Source organism: Kogia breviceps, chromosome 17, assembly GCF_026419965.1.
Source record: "Kogia breviceps isolate mKogBre1 chromosome 17, mKogBre1 haplotype 1, whole genome shotgun sequence".
Classification (NCBI taxonomy): domain Eukaryota; kingdom Metazoa; phylum Chordata; class Mammalia; order Artiodactyla; family Physeteridae; genus Kogia; species Kogia breviceps.
Genome location: NC_081326.1, coordinates 17,884,920 through 17,908,930, shown reverse-complemented (window position 1 = coordinate 17,908,930; position 24,011 = coordinate 17,884,920). Strand labels below are relative to the sequence as shown.

Sequence of the window (24,011 nt, the reverse complement as noted above, 5' to 3'; positions counted from 1 at the left end):
GGTTCTCCATCACAGTAAATATAGCATACTAACACAATATCTTAAACTCTTAGACTTATAAAATAATCAGACATCTCATCAATAATATTACAAAATTCCAACCATTGGCCAAAAACAGAATAGTTAAATGAATGTAATAAAAAACCGCTTTCACTATTTGAGTACTACTTGGCCTATTTATGTCAGAAAGAGGGTTAAAGTCTTAACAGGAAAATATACAGTACAAAACTGAAAATATCAAACAAATGCAGCTTTAATGTTTATCATAATGCAGCCACATTTTACTTTCCAAATCTTACTATTCTAGTAACTGTGGAGAGGGGACCATCGGGAAAATTGCTATTTTTCTAACTTTGCAAAAACACTGCCACTGGCATAGTACCATATAAATGAGTAATGCAGTTATTTGTGAAACATTTTCTCATTCCCTCCCCATACTGGCAAAGCTGGAGAAAATCTTTGTTTGGGACTTACTTTGGAAGACACCAGGAGTGTCATAAATCCTTTGTATATTTTAGTATTTATTCCAAATGAGAACAGACTCATGTATAAATACTGGAACATTTTATCCGAAGAGTCATTGTTATCAAAAAGGCATTTTATCAGATGTTGACAAATGCTTATTTATCCTCATTTATAAAGAATGTTCATAAATATGAGCCTATTTTATAATCTTTGATCAGTTTTCACAATACCTTTTAATGTATGCCATAAGAAGAAATTACTGAATATTTTTGTACTGAAATTTAAATCATGGCAAAGCTTTCATTAAAAAGAAGTCATGGCATTTAAATTTTCCCTTCTGATTCTGAATGCCTCCTTAACCATCTATGGAAAAAGTAAACTGTGATTTTAATTTTACTCTTAAAAGAAAGAAGAAGGGCTTGTTTTGCTTTCCTAGTGAAAAGGCTAAGCCAACATTCTAGTACTGATTGATGAGAATACTGTGGTGTTGATAAATTCCCTAGAAGATCCTTTCCTGATGCCTTTTATATAGCTATCAAAAGCCTAGAAGCATATGTTTATTTTATAATTACCACGCCTAAAGAAAGATGGTAAGGAGAATTTAGTGACTCTCCAAATCACAAATAGTCTTGCCTGCAATTTTAATCTAGAATCCTTGTGAAAAGAAACCTTTCAGCTTATAACTTTTCAGATATACAAGAAGATGGAAGATTTGAGGATTAGTGCTTGTTAGTTAAGTCTTACTCATATCATTTACCTGTTAAAAATATCTATCAGACTGAAGATATTTAACATCCAAGATTCCAGGAAGTAGAATCCAACTGGATACTTACTTTGGGGCATAGTTGCATACCAAATAAACTGCACGGCGCCATACAGCTCCCCAAACATTCATGTTTTGACAAGTATGAATTGCACATCCTATTCGATTGGAAGTGGCCCAAACCATCTGAGAAAGTAAATCGATATACTGTTATTGAAGCTGGAGCTAAGAAAATTCATGTTCACCAAAATAGTAAGACCATTTTTTAAAAGTATGAATCAAAAATGAACAAAACAATTAAAATAACCTGTGTATAATGGGTGCACATGGGGCCAAAACATCTCATAGGACATCTGGGATTGCAATCTTGGGGATACGGAAAAGCATAATCTTTCACTTCATCATACCATGGCTTGACCAACTGGAGAATAGAGCGATATCTAAATATCAAGAAACACAATGAGAACTTAGAGTACAGTAGTGGCAATATATAGTGGACTCACGTTAAATTATAAGTTAATTGGTTCTTTTGCAGATTATTCCTGGTAAATCAAGAACATATGTACCCACCCCTCACAATTACCATCATCACCTAGTAGAATCCTCTATTCCTCCAAGTAGAGCCAAGCATGAAAATGCCCAGGACTGGAGCAAGGGATCCTGTATTTTTCTAAGTATGTGTCTGGTTGTTTCAAAAAGAGAAATGCACATCTTTCAGGAATTATCATCTTTATCTTGTTTTACCAATGTCAAAAATTTCTTCCATCAGAATCTTATAGACAATTAGGAATTCGATATATAAAAGAAGCTGTGATACTAGACTCAGTGTGGATTTTTTTTCCCCCCTTAAACTTGAATCATTTTAATTTAATGATTGTACACCTGATTTTCCTCCCCCATGTGGAAGAGAATGAGTCTTCGGAACATTGGATGATGACATTCCACAGTGGTAGAAAAATTATCCTCTTACTGGGAACAGCTTTATCCATTGTTGCATATACTTGCATATACATACGCGTGCCTATTTATATATACATATATGTGTAAATATATTGAATTTGTACAACACACACAGATACAGGTATATGCAAACATGGGAAGGTTGCATACACAATAATGGCTTCTGCCACCATCAAGGGATTTTTTCTGGGGTAGAAGAGATAGGATACAGGATACAGCCTGATCCTTTCAAAGATTCTGTGAGATAAGTGTAGAATACAGGCTAAGGGAGGGTGTTCCAAGGGTGAAAGGGAAAACTGGTTTTTCTAGGCCCTTTTAAAAAATTAAATAATCCTTGAAGCCATCTAAAACAGTCATAGGCCAAGCATCAGTGCCTGACACATAGAGAGCCCTCTTGCAGATATTACTTGAAATTGGTGTCACTAACCTGTGGAGTCCATAAGCAATAAAGTTACGTGGATAAACAGTATCAGTGAAACTACTTCCTACCTTCCAGTTCGTACAGATAGATTTTGACCCAAAAATCTCAATAAGTAAGAAGGTCCATGGTCCCAAATGCAAGTAGCTGCCCAAGCCTCTGCAGATTTTGCAAGATTTTCATCCCAGACCTGTGAAAGTGAAAAAAACCTTCAGCTTTACTGGGTTTGCTAGTAACAAACAAAAAGAGAAAAGAAATGGCACTACTATTTCCTAAAGTTCTTTCAATTCTGCTTCCTGACTAGAAGAAGGCAAATTTAGACCATTGTTATTCAAAGTTCTACAGTGCAATATTGTTATTCCTCAAAAATCTTTATTGTTTTTACAGGGCCATCTAGACCCAAAGTCCAGACATAAATTTTGGTAAAGCATAGGTTAACAAAAATATCGTATCCAGATGTAACTTGGAGATACCTCATACTGACCACTGAAGTTTGAATCCACCAAAGTCAATTGATTTCCCTGGAGTTTATTCACAGCAAAAAGGAGCCATGCTATTGATATATCTTAAAAATTAATGAGATCAAATTTATTCAAATCAATGTACCAAAATTAACAATGTCTCATAGTCCAACTTTTTTATTGAGATATAATTGATATATAACATTATTAGTTTCAGGTGTACAACTTAATGATTTTTATGTACATATATATTGTGAAATGATCACCACAATAAGTCTAGTTAACATCCATCACCACACACAGTTACAAATTTCTTTTCTTGTGAAGAGAACTTTTAAGATCTATTCCCTTAGCAGCATTCAAATATACAATAGAGTATTATTAACTATAGTCACCATGCTGTATATTACATCCTCAGGATTTATTTTATAACTGAAAGTTTGTACCTTTTAACCACCTTCACATATTTCACACACTCCACCCCCCCAACCTCTGGCAGCCACCTATCTGCTCTCTAGATCTATGAGTTCAGTATTGTTTTTGTTGTTGTTGGTTTTAGATTCCACATATATATGAGATCATAGTTATTTGTCTCTTTTTGACTTATTTCACTTACCATAATGCCCTTAAGTTCCATCCATGTTGTCACAAATGGCAAGATTTCCTTGTTTATTATGGCTGAATAATATTCCATTTATCTACTTATTTGTTGATGGACAATTAGGCTGCTTCCATATCTTGGCTATTGTAAATAGTGCTGCTATGAACATTGGGGTGAAGGTATCTTTTTGAGTTAGTATTTTAGTTTCCAGACTAATACCCAGAAATGGAATTGCTATATCATATGGTAACCCTATTTTAATTTTCTGAGGACACTCTATACTGTTTTCCATAGTGGCTGCACCAATTTACATTCCCACCAACAGTGCCCAAGGTTCCCTTTTCTCCACATCCTCACCAACACTTGTTATTTCTTGACTTTTTGACAATAGTCATTCTAACAGGTGTGAGTTGATGTCTCACTGTGGTTTTGATTTGCATTTATTCCAACTTTTAAGTGTCAAACTATATTAAATTATAATATGATATAAATGATATTTTATATCATTTGAATATTTGATAGTAATAATAATAATAGAACATTTAATTGTTATGAGCTGGAAACATAGATTTGTTTAATTGTAACAATGTATTTAAGTGAAAGGAAATTAATTTAGTGACTTTGAAATAAAATAGGAAAACAAAATTGATGAACCCTTCAGAGACACTTCTGCCCTAGAAGGCCATGGCACCCACCCTGAAAAAAGATTTGTTAGTCACTTAGAAGTTGTCTTAAATTAGAAAAACAAAGTCATCTTACATACATCTATCTAGAATTACATTAAAATAAATTCACTCACAAAATTACATGAAATCAGAATTATCAAGAAAGGATCTGGAGTAATTCTATGGTGACAGTGGCCATATCTCCACTGTATGTGTAAAAAGAAAGATCATTCAAAAAGCTATAGTAAGGGCTTCCCTGGTGGCACAGTGGTTGGGAGTCCGCCTGCCGATGCAGGGGACACGGGTTCGTGCCCCAGTCCGGGAGGATCCCACATGCCGTGGAGCAGCTGGGCCCGTGAGCCACGGCCGCTGAGCCTGCACGTCCGGAGCCTGTGCTCCACAACGGGAGAGGCCACAGCTGTGAGAGGCCCGCGTACCGCAAGAAAAAAAAAAAAAAAAAAAAGCTATAGTAAAATACACTTTCCTTAATTATCCAGAATATAATCTGCCCATTTTGTGGATTAATTAAATGTGGCAAAACATTACACAATACCCTTTTAATAAGTAAGTAATCAGTGTTAAATACAGTATATAAATGGAAAATACTCATTCTATAATATTTTAAAAGTTAGTGTCTCTTTATATACCTGTTTTCTCCTTTGAATTGATATCATGCTTTTTTACAGTTATAAAAAATATTTTGTATTATTCTTTCACACTTAGCTCTGTAAAATAATCATTTGATATGTTTTATGAATTATTACTTCAAACTTCTTTTGTTTGTAAAAATTCTGTGCAGAAATATCAGTGACACAAAATAAATTTGCAATGAAAATCATAGTATTCTAGAACTGAAATTAACTTTTAAGAGCATTTCGTCTGGCTAATAATGGATTCATTTAGTATTTATTCTTCTGATATTTTTAATGAAATATGGATTTACAAAATATGGATTTCAGTTCACCAAAATGCATAATATTACCATTAGATCACAGATGAATTTTAGATGGAATAGCATCAACAAATTATGTCTCTGAGCTAATTGTAGTCACTTTGGGAAAAAAATACATCTAAATATTATTAACATATTGAAGTGGTGTGCACTCAGAACACTAACTGCTAAAAACATGGCTTTTCTGTGTTTTTATATAATATTTCTAAAAACAGTCTTTCTTATAGTCTTGTTCTGAAATACCAGCACTGCATGGCACAAATAATACTGAAAAAAATATATATCTTGTATTCTAACCCTAAGCCTACTGCTAAGGTCATCTGCGACTGAGGACATGTCAACTATTCTGTCTCCCAGTTAACTCATCTCTAGGGTCCCTTTCCTCTTCAGCATTTCATGATTTAGTATACCTGAGTAACTCCAGCATCAGAATCAGAAAGATCTGTTATATTGACCTATGACTTGTTCAGTTCTAGCCTTTTCCATACCGCAGAGAGAGGAAACCTAGATTCTTCACAAAATAATTTAAAATATTTAAGGCAGTTAACAAATTTAAAGTAATTTAACATATATAATTCTATATGCTTACTCATATACTTAAAACGTATTGTGCATGTCAAAGAGATAAATCGAAGAGTTCATGCCTGAAAAATATCTTACAGGAGCACCATTTTTAAATTATTGTAAAGGATTTTGATAGGAAGACCACGTATTTAGCATTACCAATGTCTACATTTTTAGGTGTTTCCATGATAGTTGTGAGGGAGGAGAGATGCTGGAGACCCTGGCAGCACTGGCCAGGTCCCAGACAGAGAGTGGGATCATTTTGCCTTCCCATAGGAGACATACCAACTGTCTCTCTGATGCCCACTGCAGAGGAAGTCAGAAAGTCCTGTGCTCTTTCTTGCCTGTTTGTCCCCAGGCAGGACTCACACCCATCCCGTAAAGAGGGGGAGATCCTGCTCTGAAATTTAGGAATTGCATATCTACTGTATTTGCTGTCTCTGTCTTTCTCCGTTGGTTACAACCCCCAGGAGAATATGGGTGAGTGATGTATCCCCTTAATCCACAGTGGAATTTAAATCTATTAATACGATGACAGGTCTTTCAGGGTTGAAAACAGCCAATAAGGATAGCTTCTTTCTTATCCAGAAGCTCTGAATTGCGATGAATGTTGCCAGTTTAACCATGTGAAAGAATTCTAACAACTTATACAAATTTAGGGAATGAAGTTGTAATCACCTAAGCATTTGACTAATATATACATTTCTGGATGCTTAATGGATAATCTATCTGCTGAATTTTGCTGAACATCTGTGATATTTATTTGAAATAATTTTAGTATCATACCCTACAAATACAGCAAAAGAAAAGAGGTCACAGGTGTGTACTTACTTTAGATTCTATGGAATGACTGGCAAATATGCAACATATTATCATTTGTTAGAAAAACTAAACACCTTATATTTATTCAGCTTTTATGCAGCTAGCCTCAAATTCTGTATTTCTAGTTCTTGTCCCTCTAAATGGATAAAATACGTTCACAGATAACTGAGTTGTGAACACTTAAAATCTTATCATGCCTTCTAAAAATCAGGCAAAAATTAAGATAATTATGCATGGAGACAAAAAAACATTTACAGGAGCTAGTAGACGTTAGATATTATGATTAACTAACTCACAAAGTAAAGATGGCTGAAAAAGGTGTCAGAGCATGCATAAGCCTATATATGTGCCCTATTGCTCCACATGGGTTTCTTCCATTCTTTGCTGTTACGAGCCATTTAGTTGGTCAGCTTGTAAACTGATTGATTTAGCTCTGGACTAAAATGTTTACCATGAACTCCTCTGCTTATCAATAAATTTAGCACCTTGTCTGTGGAAACCACATAGTCTGATGAAGCCATGAGAAACATCCAGAATTCAAACTGATGGCATTTCAATAGCTAGAAGAGTGTGGCTCCAAGAGATAGGAGGGATATGAAAAGAATGCAGATCGTCCTCAAGTCCAGAGGTCTTCAGAGGTTAAGCCAAAGAAATACAAAATTGAGTCAAAGAATGTCTCAGCATGGGAGAAAATCACTTACTTCCGTAAATTAAAGAATTAGAGAGTGATATGATCCAGCCCAAAGATGAGGTTGTTTTATCAGCCATTTCCTTAAGTTTTGTTACCCACAACACAGTGGGCACCAGGACATCCGAAACTCCCTTCTTAAACCCCAGTCACTATCTCTGGACAATAAGAAATGTAGACCAACTGAAAGGCAACCCTGAAAATTACTTGAGAATATATCCCCAACGCTGTTTGATATGACATACTGTTTTTTTTCAAGTGGGTAACATCTTTTAATTCCAAACATAAGAATTAAATGTAGAAGTGTTTGAAAGAATTAAATATAAGGTGTTAAAGAGGATAGATATTTCTAGGTAACGAACCTGTGCATATTTGATATTATTAATATTTATAGTGGTTCAGAGAATATGGCAACAGGTTATTATTATTATTATTTTTTTTTGCGGTACGCGGGCCTCTCACTGTTGTGGCCTCTCCCGTTGCGGAGCACAGGCTCCGGACGCGCAGGCTCAGCGGCCATGGCTCACGGGCCCAGCCGCTCCGCCGCATGTGGGATCTTCCCGGACCGGGGCACGAACCCGTGTGCCCCGCATCGGCAGGCGGACTCTCAACCACTGCACCACCAGGGAAGCCCAGCAGGTTATTAAAGCAATAGGTTAGCCTTGTAATTTACATAAAATATATCAATAATTATTTATATTTGTGGTTTTAAGTTAAAAATTTTAAGAAAGGGCTTCCCTGGTGGCGCAGTGGTTGAGAATCCGCCTGCCGATGCAGGAGACACGGGTTCGTGCCCTGGTCCGGGAAGATCCCACATGCCGCGGAGCAACTAAGCCCGTGAGCCATGGCCGCCAGGCCTGCGCGTCCGGAGCCTGTGCTCCGCAACGGGAGAGGCCACAACAGTGAGAGGCCCGCATACCGCAAAAAAAAAAAAAAAAAAAAAAAAAAAAAAAAATTTTAAGAAAATCTTGTTACAATTTGTAAACAATTTTGCAAAATTTAGAACTTAAGAGTCACGGTATTGCTGAGGCTTTTAAGACATTTAAATATATGGAAATTATTTTCAATAAGTCAATTGAAGTACTAAAGGTCAAATATGTTAAATCTATAAATGCAGCTTAAAATTTAAATTAATTAGATTTGTAAGTAGTAACAAACATTAAACAAATGTGATCGTCAAAACTTGCTAGATTTCTGAATAGAACAAAAATACATGTAAATGAAGCTAAATTAGAGGAGAACAAGAAATATTAAATTTGAAAATGACCTCTTAAAACATCTGTTCTGCACATGGAAACCATCTTCAAAGACATAAAATTCTAAAAAATAAAACTATCACACTTTTTGAAGACACATTTCTAAATTGGTTATTGTCATGGATACTATGATAGCAATGACATTGGAAACAGTAAGCCATGTCGTATAGACACTTATTTTCTTGGACTGACATGTGGTCATTTCTCACATATTTAGATAAAAAGTAAAGGCAGTTTAGATAGACAAGTTTTTGGCTTTTGAAAATAACTCAGCTGGGGCTCTTTGTTCTTTTTCTGGGTTAGATTGGGGAAAGCAGTGCTGACTTATAGAAGTGAGAAAGAGCCATTAAAAAGATATTAAGTGATGACAAAATTATTTTCCCTGAGGGCTGCCAGAAGCTTTTAAAAAACACTTCAGGGGCATGGCTGTGGTTTTGTTTTGAAATTGGGGTTTATTCCCTTTCCGTGGAAATGCTTGTGAAGTGCCAATAAAGGAAACTGAGAGCTGAATATATGACCCAGTGTTAAACCAGACAGGAGGGAAGAATGGGCCTTGGTAAGACTGGAGGGGGTGGGGTGCGGCACAGGAAGAGAAAAGGATTTCCCATGGGAAATTGGAGGCACTAATTAGATTAATTACATGATATTAAACCGATTATACTTTAAAAGAGAACTAGTTAAGGAGCTTGATTTTTAAAAACTTCCTGCAAGCCTCAAAAATGACCATAAATATGGGACCACATTATATCACAAAGTATCAATGTGGGGTCCTAAGCATTTTTTAAATGTTTAAACGAAAATAATGAAGACTTTCCTCAGGTAAGATGAGTGCTACCTTTCATGTAGGTGGGAAAGGTAAATTTCTATAAAAAGAAGATGTAAAAGTATACTTTTTTAGAGGAATTCTGAACTAGATCATTGCAAGCAGCATAAAATTCTTAAAAACAAACACAAAAGGACTTCTCTTGACCCCTTTTCATCTTCGTCTTCCAATGCACCATTCCTCTTCTTCCTTTTACAATGGAATTTCTTGAGTGTTGTCTTAACAGAGAATTTTCAGTTTTTCTTCTACTCTTGAGTCCACTCCAGGCAGGTTCCCCACCGCTACCTCCACTCTACCCAAATTGCTCACATCAATATCATAAATGGTCATTTCCTGGTCACCATGTTATTTGTTCTATCGGCAGCTTTTAGAATGTCTGACCACTTGCTCCTCCTGGACCCACTTCCATACCCTGGTTTCATGACCCCACCCTTGCCTTGTTTTTCTCTGGCTGCTGCCTTGTTTTCCTCCATATGTTTCCTGATTCTTCCTCATCTCCCTAACCTGTGCATGCTGGAGGGTTCCCAGGGCTCAAGCCATGTCTCTGTCTGTCTCTCTGTCTGTCTGTCTCTCTCTCTCACTCCCTCTCTCTCTCTTCTGTTTCATCAATTCACTGCCTAGGTAATCACATCCAATCTCACACATTGAAATACTATTTATAAACTGGTGGTATTCTTCCAAATTATATCTATAGACCTCTCCACTGAATTCCAGACTGATTTATCCACCTATCCACTTTAAACCTCTACTTAACAAGTCCAAAGTTGAGTTCCAGTATTCACAACCCTACCGACACTCCCTGCCCTCTAACCAGCTACTCCTACAGTCTTCCTCCCATCAGTGGATGGCATTACCCTTTTTCTGCTGGTTCAGGGGTCACCAAATCTATCCTATTGCCTACTTACATGTTATCTATAGCTGTTTCTGTGTTACAGTGGCAACACGGACCACAAAGTCTGCAAAGCTAAACATATTTACCGTCTGGTCCTTTACAGAAAAAGTTTACCAATTGCTTTTGTAGTTGCTCAGGCCAAAGAGTCCATAGCCATCTTTACTCTTTCTTTGCTTAATAATCTTTATATGCTCTATCAGCAAATCTTGTCGATCCTGCCATCAAAATGCTGTCTATCTAGAATATACCCACTGACCATCCCCATTATTACCACCACCTTGAGTGAAGCCACCATCATTTGTTATCTGGATTATTGAAAAAGACTCCTAGCTAAGGGAGTGTTTCATACATATAAAGCCTTAATATATAAATTAAGGAAGGCATGGATAAAAGAAAAATATTCAGATTTTGAGGTAAGATTATTTAAACAGGATTGGTGATTAGGAAGTAAAGGAAAAAAATTTTCAGTGCTTTAATCTATGCATGGCTCAATCTATACCTCAGTCAAGTGCTTTGAAAATACCAAAGTGCTATTTAAATACAATCAAACTCAACTGATTGGGTTGGGGGTTGGTCTAGTAATGAAAATGAGTATTGGGTGTAAGATGACAAAATGCAACTGCTGCTTGACATCTGGACAGTCATATGAAAGAGAGAGAGAGAGAGACACGGAGAGACTTGGAAATGAGTGAATTTTTCCCCACCCAAAGAGGCTCTTCCCTTTTAACCAATTGCTGACAAGTAGGAAGTGGGTACAATGTCTCTAAACCTTAAACCTTTTCAGGGTAATCTAGAAATCCTGATGTATATGTGAAATGTATCCACTTCTACATGTTGCCAAATAGCCTTTTAAATGTAAAATTCTCAACAGTTCAACACGTGCAGAGCAAATTAAACATGACTACTAATTGAAATGGTTAATGGACCTACAGTTTATGAACTCTGATGGGAGGTATCATTGTCACCATTACACTTATGCAGATGTGTGATCTTAATACACAAGGATGGTGGCAAGAAAGAGTGACCCTGGAACTGTCTTGGCCCCAAATCTCCCTACACCAAACTTAACCAGATGGGGACTGCTGTTTTGTTATCAACAATGGAAAAATGCAAGAAATGCAAATTTCCAGATCAACCAATAGAATCCTAGATAATTCGTTAATCTAGGCAGCTAGTAATTGACTACTTATTGGGAGGGCTGAGCAGTATTGCGTACTGGGAATTGAACAGTCAGCAAGAGTGACATGGACTCTGCTTTACAGTTTAGGAAAGAGACAGGCAATTAACGCACTACCAAATAAATAGTGAATAATTGTAAATAAATTATGGCAAATGTATATAAATTAATTAGTATGTAATACATTATCCATTATCCATATATAATGTATGTAACATGTTTTATAAAACCACTTCCAAAACAATGTGCTACTTAAAAGTTTGCTTCTTTAGAAGTGTCCTTAGTCAATCATGTAAATTCCCAATTAAGTGCTGTTCCACACTGCAGACATCTGTAGCTCACCCACGGTAACCACAGGATGTCTTCTGAAAATGAGTGCTGAGTGAATATGCAAGTGAAATTTTGTGATAATATAGAAATTATCACTGGAATAATTCTTCTTTTGGTTTAACATATTAATTCTTTCAGTATATAGTCTCTTGATAAATAAATGGATATTTGAGCCAAAAAATATCTTCCTCAACTCAGTTTTGTGTCCTGAAACATGATATAAAATATTCTTAAAGCACATTATAGAGTTGTAACCTGGAAAATCATTCCAGGATCTCCAAGGGAACTGGACCTAGTGAAGCAAAATTTCAGAGTTGGAGACCTTGAATGTGGGCTTACAAAGTGGTTCTGTGCTCTTCTGGTAAGAAATAATTGTCTAAAGCTTATTTGGTGGAGTGTCATTCTGACTGCCAAGGACTTGGGGCCTCCCCTCTCCTCTCCCACCCCTACTCACCCACTCACCCCCATACTCACACCACAGAAGAGGTCTAGGAAGAAGGGGGCATTTCTGGAAGCTAGTTTTCATTTATAAGCACTTACATCCGTATCCTTCCTCTCAGCTCTGGTATACTGTTGATCCAAGATTTGATAAAAATTAAAAATGGCATTTCATCAGGAAAATGTCTGGGCTGTCACCAACACTGGCTGCTAAGCGCCGTGAGGATGTCTGCTCTGTGCATTTGTGGAAGACAGAATTACAGATGAGAGAGGTAAAGCAACTGTCCTGTATGTTGTTGTGCAAATAAGACAACATCATTCATTCTGAGAGTGACAATTCCAGGAGAAGGGAACATGTAGTCTGTGGTGACAGGGATATGAATAGAGAGGACAGATGAGATTCATGGTCCTTCTTCAGAAATCAAGGGAATTCTAAATGGTTTCATTAACTGAGGTATAAGAGGTAACATGTACATAACTTTCTGAGAATCCAAAATCTGGGGGGAAAAAGAAAAATATTGAAAAGTAAGGCAATCCTTTCCCATAATAACATTGCATCTGTATTTAAAACACACATTTGATCTACAAGCCACTTAGTTCATGAGAATTTGATACTACTCAACAGGAGCACACGCTACCTAATCTGCCAACCCAATGTAAGATGCGTCCACAGAAGTAGAACAAATGGAGAATCATTTGTCATGGCTACTCTGTGCTGGCTGGGTCACGTCAATTCCAGGCACCTCACCGTCAGAACAGCACACACAAGTTGGAACCCAAACAAGGACAAGAGCCTGGTGAAAGGCATTCCTTGCTCAGAGCCATACTGCTTGCAGATCCGAAGATGATTGAACTGGCACCATTCTTGTGTGTATGTGTAATATAAGAGGTAGCACGGGGGGCTGGGAGGGACTTGATTTTCCATTCCCTTAGTGGCACAACTTCTTACCTTTTCCAAGATTTTCAGAAAGCAAATATCTTCGTGCCATCTTCCTTACGCTGGCCATACTGTGGTTGCAAGAGGTGGTGTGTACAGGTATTTCACACAAAAGGGCTGGAGGCTTAGAAAGAGCTGGGTGACTGGGGGACATAGGTTTAAGGCATAGATGCTCACAGGCTTCAAAGACTTGAAACACTATCCTACTACAGAGTTTTCCTATGTGGTTGCCAAGGTTAGAAAGAGTACAGGAAGCAAGATTTGATTCCATATGAAGAAACACTTTCTAATATTCAGCAATGTCCTCAGATAAAAATGCATGTGGAGCGGGTTCAACAGCAGGAGATGGACTCATGGAGGGGAGTGTGTATTGTACAGTCTTTCAAAGCATGGGCTTTGTTGTCATACAGAACTGCTTTCTCATCATTTTGATTTACTTGCTCCGGGACCTGGGGGAAGCTACTTACGCTCTCCAAACTTCAAATTTCCTGTCTCTAAATGAGGAAAATTGTCCCCATCTCACGAGACTGTTGTGAAGGTTAGGCAAGATAGTGATTGAAGAGAATTTAGCACAGCTCTAGCACGGCAGGGTGTACAGAATGGTAAACGCTATTAGTATTGGAAGATCAGGCACCAGAAGAGTGGTGGTGTCTGTGAACTAGAAAGATGCCTAAAGTGAGAGGTAATGAGAGGTGCACTTTTGATCACCTTATCTGGCAGCCTGAAGTTTGAGACACATCAGGCTTTAATCTCAACTTAGCAGGCAATCAGATAAAGTGAAAACAGATAAACCCTCAAGCAACAAACTAATCAGAAACAGAACTCTGTAGAGATAACAAGGACCTTGCTTCCGGGCAACACAACATCAGACAGTGGAAGACAAAAACTAGAGAACATTTCAGAAGTTTTAAAACCTATTAATTCCCCTCCTTAAATCACTCTTTAACATATGTTTTATCTTTAAATTTTAAGACCATTTGTTGATGGATTCTAGCAACAGTTCTCCTTTCCCAGGAAATTAATACCAACCAGCTATCATTTAATACTGTAGTTATATGCCAGGAAGACATTTTCATGTGTGGTTATTTTTTTTCACCAGCTCAGTGTTACAACCAGCTAAAAACTGATTTCTTGGTTTTTAAACTATCTTGTGAGACACATGCAAACCCCGTACCTTGCTGTTGCCCACTTAGAAGAATTCGAATGCCTTTCCGCCTACCTACTGCTTGCTGAAAACATGATCTCACTGGAATGCAGAGACAGATTTGGTAGAATGTTCATATTTAATGAAATTATGAAATGTGAATTTGATGCACTTTGTAGGGTAAAAAAATATTGTGCCCCTAAGCAACATTCCTGGACTGTTTGAGTTTGGAGTATGTGATGTGAAATTTTAAGAGTCATGAAGTTTAGTCTAAACACACAACTTTGAGGGCATTCTTGCAGATTTGTGTCAAAAATTGCTTGGTACCTGATTTTAGATTCTATGGGTAACATAGACTGGAAACATTCAAATCATACCCCTGCAAACCTCAGTCCATGATGCATTTTATGCCAAACATTTCTCTTGACCATTTTAATCTGCTAGTCTTCATCTTCCCTGCCTTCTTCCCAAGCCATTCTTCAGAAATTCTCATAGACAATTAAACTTCCCAAGTTCATAACCATTTAATGGCCATTGACTGACTATTAAATGGTTTTCAGATATACTAAATTCAGGACGCCAGACCAGCCAGACTAGTCAACTTCGATTTTTCTGAAGTCCTTTGATTAGTTTCCAGAAAAACCTTATCCTGAGTGTGTCAGAAGACTAGATGGACCTGGTGCTATCTAGGCCCCTGAAATAGATTTGGAGTCATCTTGATTTAAGTCTCAGCCCTGATACTAAAAAAATAAATAAATAAAATTATTTTTTAAAGGTACATGAAACTTTCTTGCAAAACTTCTTGAGTAGATTCCCAGACATAAAAATCATACATCCGTGCTGTCTCCATGACACTACCCTACCCCCATTATGTAAAGTGGTCCATTCTGATTACCAAAGCATATTCCCAACCAAAATTCTTTGTATCGAAAGAATGTTCCCTCCCACACACTAGCTACTTTTTTCAACCTCTGTAGATGTGTACCCTGGATGATAAACCTTCAGCTACTTAATGACTACCAGAAACCTGCACTTTATTTTGTGTTCTCCAACTCAGGGAAAGCCAATTGTCCTAGTCAAAAATGGAGGCATCCTCCTTGGCTGCTCCATCCATCACTTACTCATACTGATTTGATGCCCAAATTCATTTTGTCACATCCCTATGACCTTAAATGTCATTGAGGCTTCAATTATCTCTCGCCCAGGCTATTATAACAGTCTCTGGACTGTGCCATTACTTCTGCCTGTTTCCGATCCCTTTCTCAACCTGTAGCCAGAATGACCTTTCTGAAGGCAAATGAATTACACAACTTAAAACCTTCAACCACTTCCCTTAATCTTAGAGTAAAACTCAAACAAGTTTCTGCTTGCCTTCCCAGTCTCATCAAACATCCCTTTTTCTTTTATCCTCTACATCCAAGCCACACTGAATTTCATCTATGCCTTCGAGGTACCATGCACCTTCCCAGAACACCTTTCCCCACCTACCACATATTCCCTCTTTCCAACTCCTGCCTGTATAACTTTTATTTATTTTTCATATTTAATATTTGAAATCATTTCCTTTTGGAAGCCTTCCCTGTGTCTCTACCCCCAGTCCAAGTCTGGGCCAGAGATGCCCCCATGTGATCCCAAAGCACCTGTATTTATTCTACTTTAGCACACAGCTCACTGCTTTGCCCACTTACTGGTCCATTCACAGTACTTCCTATCAAGAAATGTCTTTTTGCTCCTTGCTGGACCCCTCAGCACAATGCCAGGCACATGAATAAATACTTTGGAATGAGGGATTGAATACTGAGTGACCCCTGCCCACCTGAGCACCGTAGCCACGTGCTCTTTACATGGAATATCCAGCAAAGGTTAAAAGACTTCATTCAGTTGTTCCACAGACTGTTACTGAGTGTTCTCTGTGGCATAGATATGATGCTAGGTTCTAAATAGTCAGCAAGAATATAATAAAATTTTCTATACCATTGCATATGGTCAAATATTATTTGCCACCAAAAAAAGCAGTGTTGAATACTCTGAAATACGGTCGATATATATGTAGCCTATGTGTGATTCAAAGCTCTTCCTTCTACCAACTGATGGTGAGGTTCTGAATCACATCATGTTAATGTTTTTACATTTGCACATCTTAGAGCCTGCGCTCAAAACAATCGCAAACAAAATGTCCTTACTTTCAGTTGGCTCCATAAGTGGAGAGCTAAACATTCATATATAAGCAATACTAAGTAAGTAATACTACGCAACATGCACCTTGGAAGGAAATTCATACAAAATGTGCCCAGTCTCCATTTGAAGCCAAGACACTTAAAAGGTTCTACATGTAGGAGAACAGGAATGTGGAGTTCCAAATGTGCTGGAAAAATGCCTTCCTGTCAGCAATCTTTCTCAGTTCCCTGCTGGCTGGCAATGTTCTCAGGAGGCTTTCTAGTGGTCATAAAAGCATTCATTGAAAAAATTTAGGTTAGACACATCAAATTTCTCATGTTTATAAGAAGAAAATTGAGTTATCCTTCCCAAATGAGAGGAAATGTGCCATTTGGTACAGTATATGGTTTCATTTTAAAAAAATGACAAGGATAGACATCACAAGTGTTTTGTCAACTATGAATTTAAAAAAAAGTCTTTTACATTATCTACATTTTCTTACACACAAAGTCCAAATAAACAAAATCCAAATTTTTCCTTATTCTCAAGACATAAATTACTGTAGGCCAATACTTTACTGGCTATTTCTGAGGACGGATTAATCTATTCTCCATTCATTCATTTGAGTCATGCTTTCTGTAACTTTACTACCTGCTGTGACTTGGTAACTAGTATTTTTCTCTTTTCCAGAAAAGTATAGGAGACTTATTCCCTTAGCTCTGCAAATAATATTTGCAGGCACCAAACAAATGAAATAGACCATATTATCAATATAGCTATATTGGCTTCTTGAAATTACATTACACATTTTTTTTCAGTTTTAAGTTGTTCAGTTCATATCTATCATTATCTTCACGCTGTCCCCTACCTGTCTTTCCACCATTCTCTACCATCTGTGAAGATGGCTATCACGTGTTCTCATGAGCTACTTCCATGAACTGTTCATACCTGTCACTGTGGTAGGTGTAGGTGTCCAGATCCTCCTTACCTTTGACTAAAAGAATGGCCCTGCTGATTCAGTGGTTGCCACCTCTTGGGTCACCTTCACAGCCAATCTACACTCCATCAATTGATAGTGCCATCTTTCTCATATGCACCTCTGACCCTGCTCTAAAACCTCCATGGCCTCCCTAATTGCTCTTGTATTAAGTGATCCTCAATCTTTTCTCAAAATCCTTGAAAACATGGCTAATGTGTTATGCTTCTTCTCTCCTGGCAATTTTGTTCATTCATTGCTTTACCTACTATAACATCCAATCCTACCCTTTCCTGAGCATCTATCTCAAATACCCTTCCTCTAAGCAGCCTTTCATGATTTTGCCAACTAGAGATGACCTCTTCTTTCTTTGATTTTGCCATGGTATTTTGGTCTGTACTCTTTTATTACATCAGTCTTACACAGCAGTGTCTTATACTGAATCACGTGCCTAAGGTTTTTCTTTTTTTTTTTTTTCCTGCTTGTTTTTCCTGTTTTGTTTACAGTTTAAATACAAAAATTTCTGTTATCTTTGGATCTCATCCTCTCACAGAAGGACTTCAAATTTTTTTAAATTTATTTATTCAATTGCCTTAAATTCAAGAAATATCTTACAAATTTTACTCCGTGTTGTGAGTTTTGTAATTTCATTCTTTTAGGGAATGATTCTTAGTCTAAGAAACTAGTGTGGTCTGTGGTTTAGAGTCATGGTTTAAGTTGCCCTTAGGAAGAATGAAAAACAGCTGGTGTCCAAGGAGCTATGGAAAGTTGTCAAAAAACTAATTGTAGAACAGAAGCCAAGAGTTTGACTTGCATATCTTAAGCTCTATCTATATTATTATTTTCTGAAAGGATACAGTGTTTGGAAAATTAAATACTTCTAAGTACATGTTTTTTACTAAAATCATGGCCAATATACCCAAAGAAGATATTATACACTAAAATATGAATGTCAACACTCTAGTGTTCAAATTGTGTCCACTTAATTTACTCAAGCATACACTAACATAACCAAGTACTTAAAGAGGATAAAATCATTTAATTTTAAGGGACTTTTTTTTTTTCAGAATTTTGAAAAACTTCTTTTGTATTTTAGGTGCACAGGATAAAATGTTATTATAAATGATGAGTGAACTTTAAATATAAATAAAAATATCAAAATTGATTCAAGGTATAAACATGTAACAATTCATAGGGATTTCAAATTCACCAAATAATGGTTGATTACTGTCTATACACAAGAAATTTCCGAAGAAAATTGTTATACAAAGGTGAATAAACATAGACTGCGCACCCTGAAAGCTTAAAACTAGGAACATTGCAAGAAATATACAAATAACTGTAAACTGAGTCTGATTTTAATAAAAGCAGTGTGGTAAACATAATAGGCTACAGTGGTTCAAAAGAAGGAGAAATCAAATATGGCTGTGAATATAAGAAATATCAATGAAGGACACAACATTCTTCCATAAAACTTGAAGGGTAGGATTATAAATATTGGAATAAGTTAAGGAGGAAACATTAGAAGGTGAGGAAATGGCATGGGAAAAGGCTCAGAGAGTAAAGCTGTGAATGAAGGGGATTGTAAATCAGGCTGGTGCAATTAGAAACAGCCCTGATACCAAGGGGGAAAGGGGTGGGGCGGGAGGAATTGGGAGACTGGGATTGATACATATATATTATTGATATTATGTGTAAAATAGACAACTGATGGGAACATACCATAAAGCGCAGGGAACTCTACCTAACGTGGTGACCTAAATGGGTGGGAAGTCCGAAAGGGAGGGGATATCTGTATGTGCATGGCTGCTTCGTTTTGTGCAGTGAAGGCTAACACAACATCGTAAAGCAACCATACTCCAATAAAAATTAATTTAAAAAAAAAATAGAAAGACCCCTGAGCTGAAGATCATCTTCTATGAGGCTCCCATGGTGATATCACCCACTGATGCAGACAGTCTGAACACAGGGCTGGTAGCCATACTGAGGTAAGTGTCCTAAGCTTTTGAGGTCCATATTCAAGGTTAGGAATTGAACTCACTCTCGAATTGTTCACAATCCAAAGCAATGCTAAACAAGTTAAAATAAAAGGAACAGTGTTCAACTGAGATCTGTATTTTTCACCTGGCCTGGAGGTTAAAGTCACTGACATTCCTGCTCTGACCTGTTAGATTTTATTTCTCTCAAAGTTTCTCTGAGTCTGCATGAGGGAGCCAATGAATTATTTCAGTTGGTCAGTTTACTCACAGACTTTGGATTTCACTAAATTGAGCACATTTTTCTAACTGAAGTAATCTGTTCCTCTCCCCCCACCTCAGGGAATTTGGGCACTCTCTTCCCTCCATCTGGAATGATCTTCCCTCATCTATCGTGTGGCTTACTCCCTCACCTTCCTCCAGGACGGCTCAGGGAGCCCTTCTCTGACCACACTATTAAATGTCCCAGCCTCAACCTGCTTTATTTTTCTTCATAACCTTATCACCTTCTAACCTACTATGTAATTTATTTATCTTGTTTATTGCCTGATTGCCCACCCAGGAGGCCAAGGATTCTCTATTTTATTCATGAATTTATCCTGGGTGCTTAGAATAGCACCTAACATATAGTAAATGCTCAATAAATTTTAAGTGAATAGATGCATGTGTGATGAAGTATATGCAGTATTTACATGAGAATTTGAGACAATGTTACTTTATAGAGCTTAATATTCTGACCACTGTTTCTCATTAACTTTACTAAGTGAAGAAGGATTTATAAAGCATTTACTATATAAGAAGCACTGTATCTGGTTCTTACAAAATAAATTATTATGTCGTAGCTCCAATATTTGAAAAGCAAATAATAAGAAAGGAATGACAAATAGAATACGAAAACTATATGATTTCAGCTGGCATTGCAAAGAAGGAAACAGAGCTATCCTGACATCTCCAGCAGTTTTCCCCAGTGTAGTATTGCTTAGTCTAGTGAATGAAAAGATGCTCTTCAATACAAGCATAGGCTTTGAAATTACACAGACCTTAATTCTAATTCCAATGATACCGTTCATTATCCAAACCACCTTCGCCTAGTCATTCACTTCTCTGTGTCTAAGTGATTTCATTGGTAAAATGATGATCGAAATCTTAACCTCACAGGGAGACTGTGAGCTATCAAATGAGATCATCTGTGGAAACAATTAGCCGAGTCCTTGGCACATAGAAATAATTTAATAAATGCATGTGGCACGAATTAATTCTTGATCAGTGTGGAAAAATATAACTAGAAAAATGTGGCTTTTAAAAATACAATTCTACTGCGTTGTACCCCACCTATTATTCATGATGATTCCTCTTCCCTCAATATTATTGAAATAATAAATTGCATTATATATTGATTGCTTATCATATAAATTATTGTTCCCATTTCACAGAGAAGGAAGTTGAGTCTTATGCATATGAAGTAACTTGCACAAGGCCACAAAGTACGCAGCAGAGTTAGGATTTCACCCCACATGAAGTCCTCTCCAAAGACGGTTCATTTGTCTTGATCTTCACCTTAGTCTGCATAGCTATGTGATTGCCGCCAGGAAGCATTCCCTAAACCTGTAGTCTGGATAGCAGACCTTTTTGAGCTCACATAGAACCTTATGCATATTTCTCTCATAATGCATGATGCTTGAAAACATGTTTGTTCCTCTCCTTTCTATACCTGGACATCACCTTCGAGAAACACCTGTTCAATGTGAGTAATTGTTCCTAGTTTTAGATCTTGAACAGGTTTTCACTGGGCACTTTCACAGTAGGCTCACAGAAACCCATAAAAACTAATGTTTATTGAACACTATTTTTCTGTAGGCTCTGGTCGAATTTTTCTAGTCCTCAACTCCATACATTCCTCATAACAACCCCATATGGCACATACTACCTTTATCCTCATATTAGAGATGATGAAAATAAAACACAATTAGGTAATGAATTCACTCAGCTTATATTCCAGGACTGGGGTTTGAACCCAAACATTTAGATTCCAGACTCCATATTCTTAATCATGAGACTACATTGCCCCTCATACACCAGGACTGATGACATCTTCTTTTCCACTTTCATTGAAAAATCCTAGAAAAATGCATTTTCATGGAGTCTCAATTGTACTTCTATGAACCATGACTCTCTTACATTTGGCAAGTCTTTATTTTTCTTGTGACACGGATATCTACAATTAGTCAAACTTTAAAAGCTTATTTAAATAAAATAGGTAAATTTAGAATCTGACAGAAATCCCCACATTTTAGGTCAGCACTTACAGAGAGTTGTTAGTGGTACTGCCATACCCACCCCAGCTTAGAAATACCATACTGGTGGTCTTCATTGCCTTAAACAGGCTCCAAGCTGTGCTCTTGGAAGGTGCTGGAAGTTAAACCATAACCTTGTATAAATTCAAAACCAAAAACAAAGAAACTTTAAAAAGACATCTATCCTCTTAATACCAACTTTTTAAAAGAACTTTCCAAGTAAAATGATTTAAACACAGAGAGCCTATTTTTTATTTTTAAGAGAGAGCAGAGAATGTGTTCATGGCAAGTTGGAACAATGTGCAAATGTGCTGACTTCACTGTTATCTGAACGACAAAGCATTAAATCACAAGGAGGAAAAAGTCAGCATGTTCTCTGAGAATACAAATAGATTAGTGTCAGGAAGAGCTTTGTCCAAGAAAGGGGAGAGACACCTACCCAGAGAATAATTCATGCACATGAAACCTATAATTTAAAAAAATTATTTTCAAAAAATATTTTAGCTGATAAATATGACTGTTAGATAAACAAAGCACAGAAAAAGTTCCATGTGAATTTTTTTTTTTAAGTGGACCTTCCAAATGTGATTACTCATCACACCCCACTCTTTACCTCTTTCTTATATAAGACCTGATTCATTAATGGTTATGGAACTCACACAAAAAAGTTAGATCCCTTCCCTCCTTTTTAATTATGTGATGGAAGAGTACTTAAGTTTACCAGGCACTTAAGAACATTCCCTAAGTTAAAAGGTATAAAAAACCCCATATCCCTTAACATATGAATTCTTTAGATTCTCCTAATGTACAATTTAAGTAAAGCGTCCTCACTCAGAATTCAAAGAAAACAAGGTTCTCTTACCATATATTCCATGTTTGCTGCTGGTGGGAACACTTTGCCCCGAACTTGGTTATGATAATCAAGAATGGCGATCATGTCATTCTGCGAAATGTAGCGCTTCCGCCTGGATTTGGGGATGTCCGCAGAATCTAGTTGTGCTTTTAGAGCTGCTTCAATATCAGTGAAATTATTGGTTGGCGGGGATGAGTCAGTGGAATTGAGTAAGACGACGGCACTTGCTTCACAGAGAAGGGAGAACAGGAGTGCACTGCTGATGGCAGAGATTGCTATCATTTTGAGAGGTGGAGAGGGAGAGGCCACAGAGTTTGCCTTAAAGCAGAAAGGTAGAGTTAGGGTCTATGAAAGGAAAAAAAAAAATAGGGCCAGAGGGTATGAATTTACAAAATCATTGCTTGATTTGACTTTCTTCAAAAAATCCAAGCAAATGCTGAATTCAAGCCTAGAAGACAACCTGTAGTGGTCTCTATACATTTTACTTGGTGTTATGAGGCAGTCCCCCTAAGAGGAACTTCCTATATAGCTAGAGAAAAATAAACAGCATGGCCACTAACCCTAAAACGAATGTGAGCCATTTACCCCAAATGCCTGAGCCACAGAATGCATTACTGCATATTTATTTTCAGAGGGAAATCTTTAGGAATTGAAATTCATCTTGAGAGTGAAAAGGAAAAATGCATCCCAGGTAATAAAAGAGAATGTGCTGATAATGTCCCCCAGACATATATGGACACCAAGTAATAGAACAGATACAAAAAAAAAAAAAAGTTATAATAAACCAATCTCATTTCTAAAAAAATTAAAATGTGAGATACTTTAAAAGCAATGCATGCAAAATAAACTTGTTGAGCTAAATAGCTTACCTCTGTACAATGCCAAAATGAATATAGTATTCTTCCAAATATTTAAAGTTCTTTGCTAGGTTGTAGCATGAACTCTTGTAAGAGGAGTGTGTCTTATTACAAACTCTCAGAGCAAAACTCTGCAAGGTTTGAGTGCTGCTGCCTACAGGAGCAGCTAACAGCTTTTATATGTCACAGTCTGCAACGTCCAGAAAGGGCAGTCTTTCTTAGGGTCTCTCTTAGCCAAAATCAAAGGGGAGGGGTTTTGGATAGAAAAAACAGTGATTGGGTGGCAACCTTTTTATGTGGGTGGTGAGGAAATTGAGTCACACCCACAGCTTACAAAGTACAAACCATAAAAGACAAACCCTTTTTTCTCTGAGCTTCCACCTTTTCTGTGACTGGTAAATTTTCCTCATTTAATGCTTTCTAGTTCCTAGTTCCCATACAAAAAAGGAGAGAAAAAAAAAGGACTGTGAGTTTCTGAAAACACAGAAGGTTGAGTAACAAGCAGTACATTTTTTTTTTAAGACAGTAAATGACATGGGAGC

The 24,011-nt window shown here is 37.1% G+C and overlaps 1 protein-coding gene across 1 annotated transcript in view; it reads right to left on the bottom strand.

Moving 5' to 3' along the window:
* The window catches only part of PI15 (peptidase inhibitor 15), a 31,426-nt gene extending 7,765 nt beyond the window's left edge, over positions 1–23,661 (bottom strand). Inside the window, exons 1-5 of the mRNA XM_059042841.2 lie at positions 23,482–23,661; positions 22,622–22,930; positions 2,678–2,796; positions 1,536–1,668; positions 1,299–1,414 (exon numbers count right to left, since the gene is read on the bottom strand). Coding sequence (XP_058898824.1) covers positions 1,299–1,414; positions 1,536–1,668; positions 2,678–2,796; positions 22,622–22,894 — 641 coding nt within the window. The 5' untranslated portion in view covers positions 22,895–22,930; positions 23,482–23,661. The remainder of the gene's footprint in view (positions 1–1,298; positions 1,415–1,535; positions 1,669–2,677; positions 2,797–22,621; positions 22,931–23,481) is intronic.
* Between the last annotated feature and the right edge of the window lie 350 nt (positions 23,662–24,011).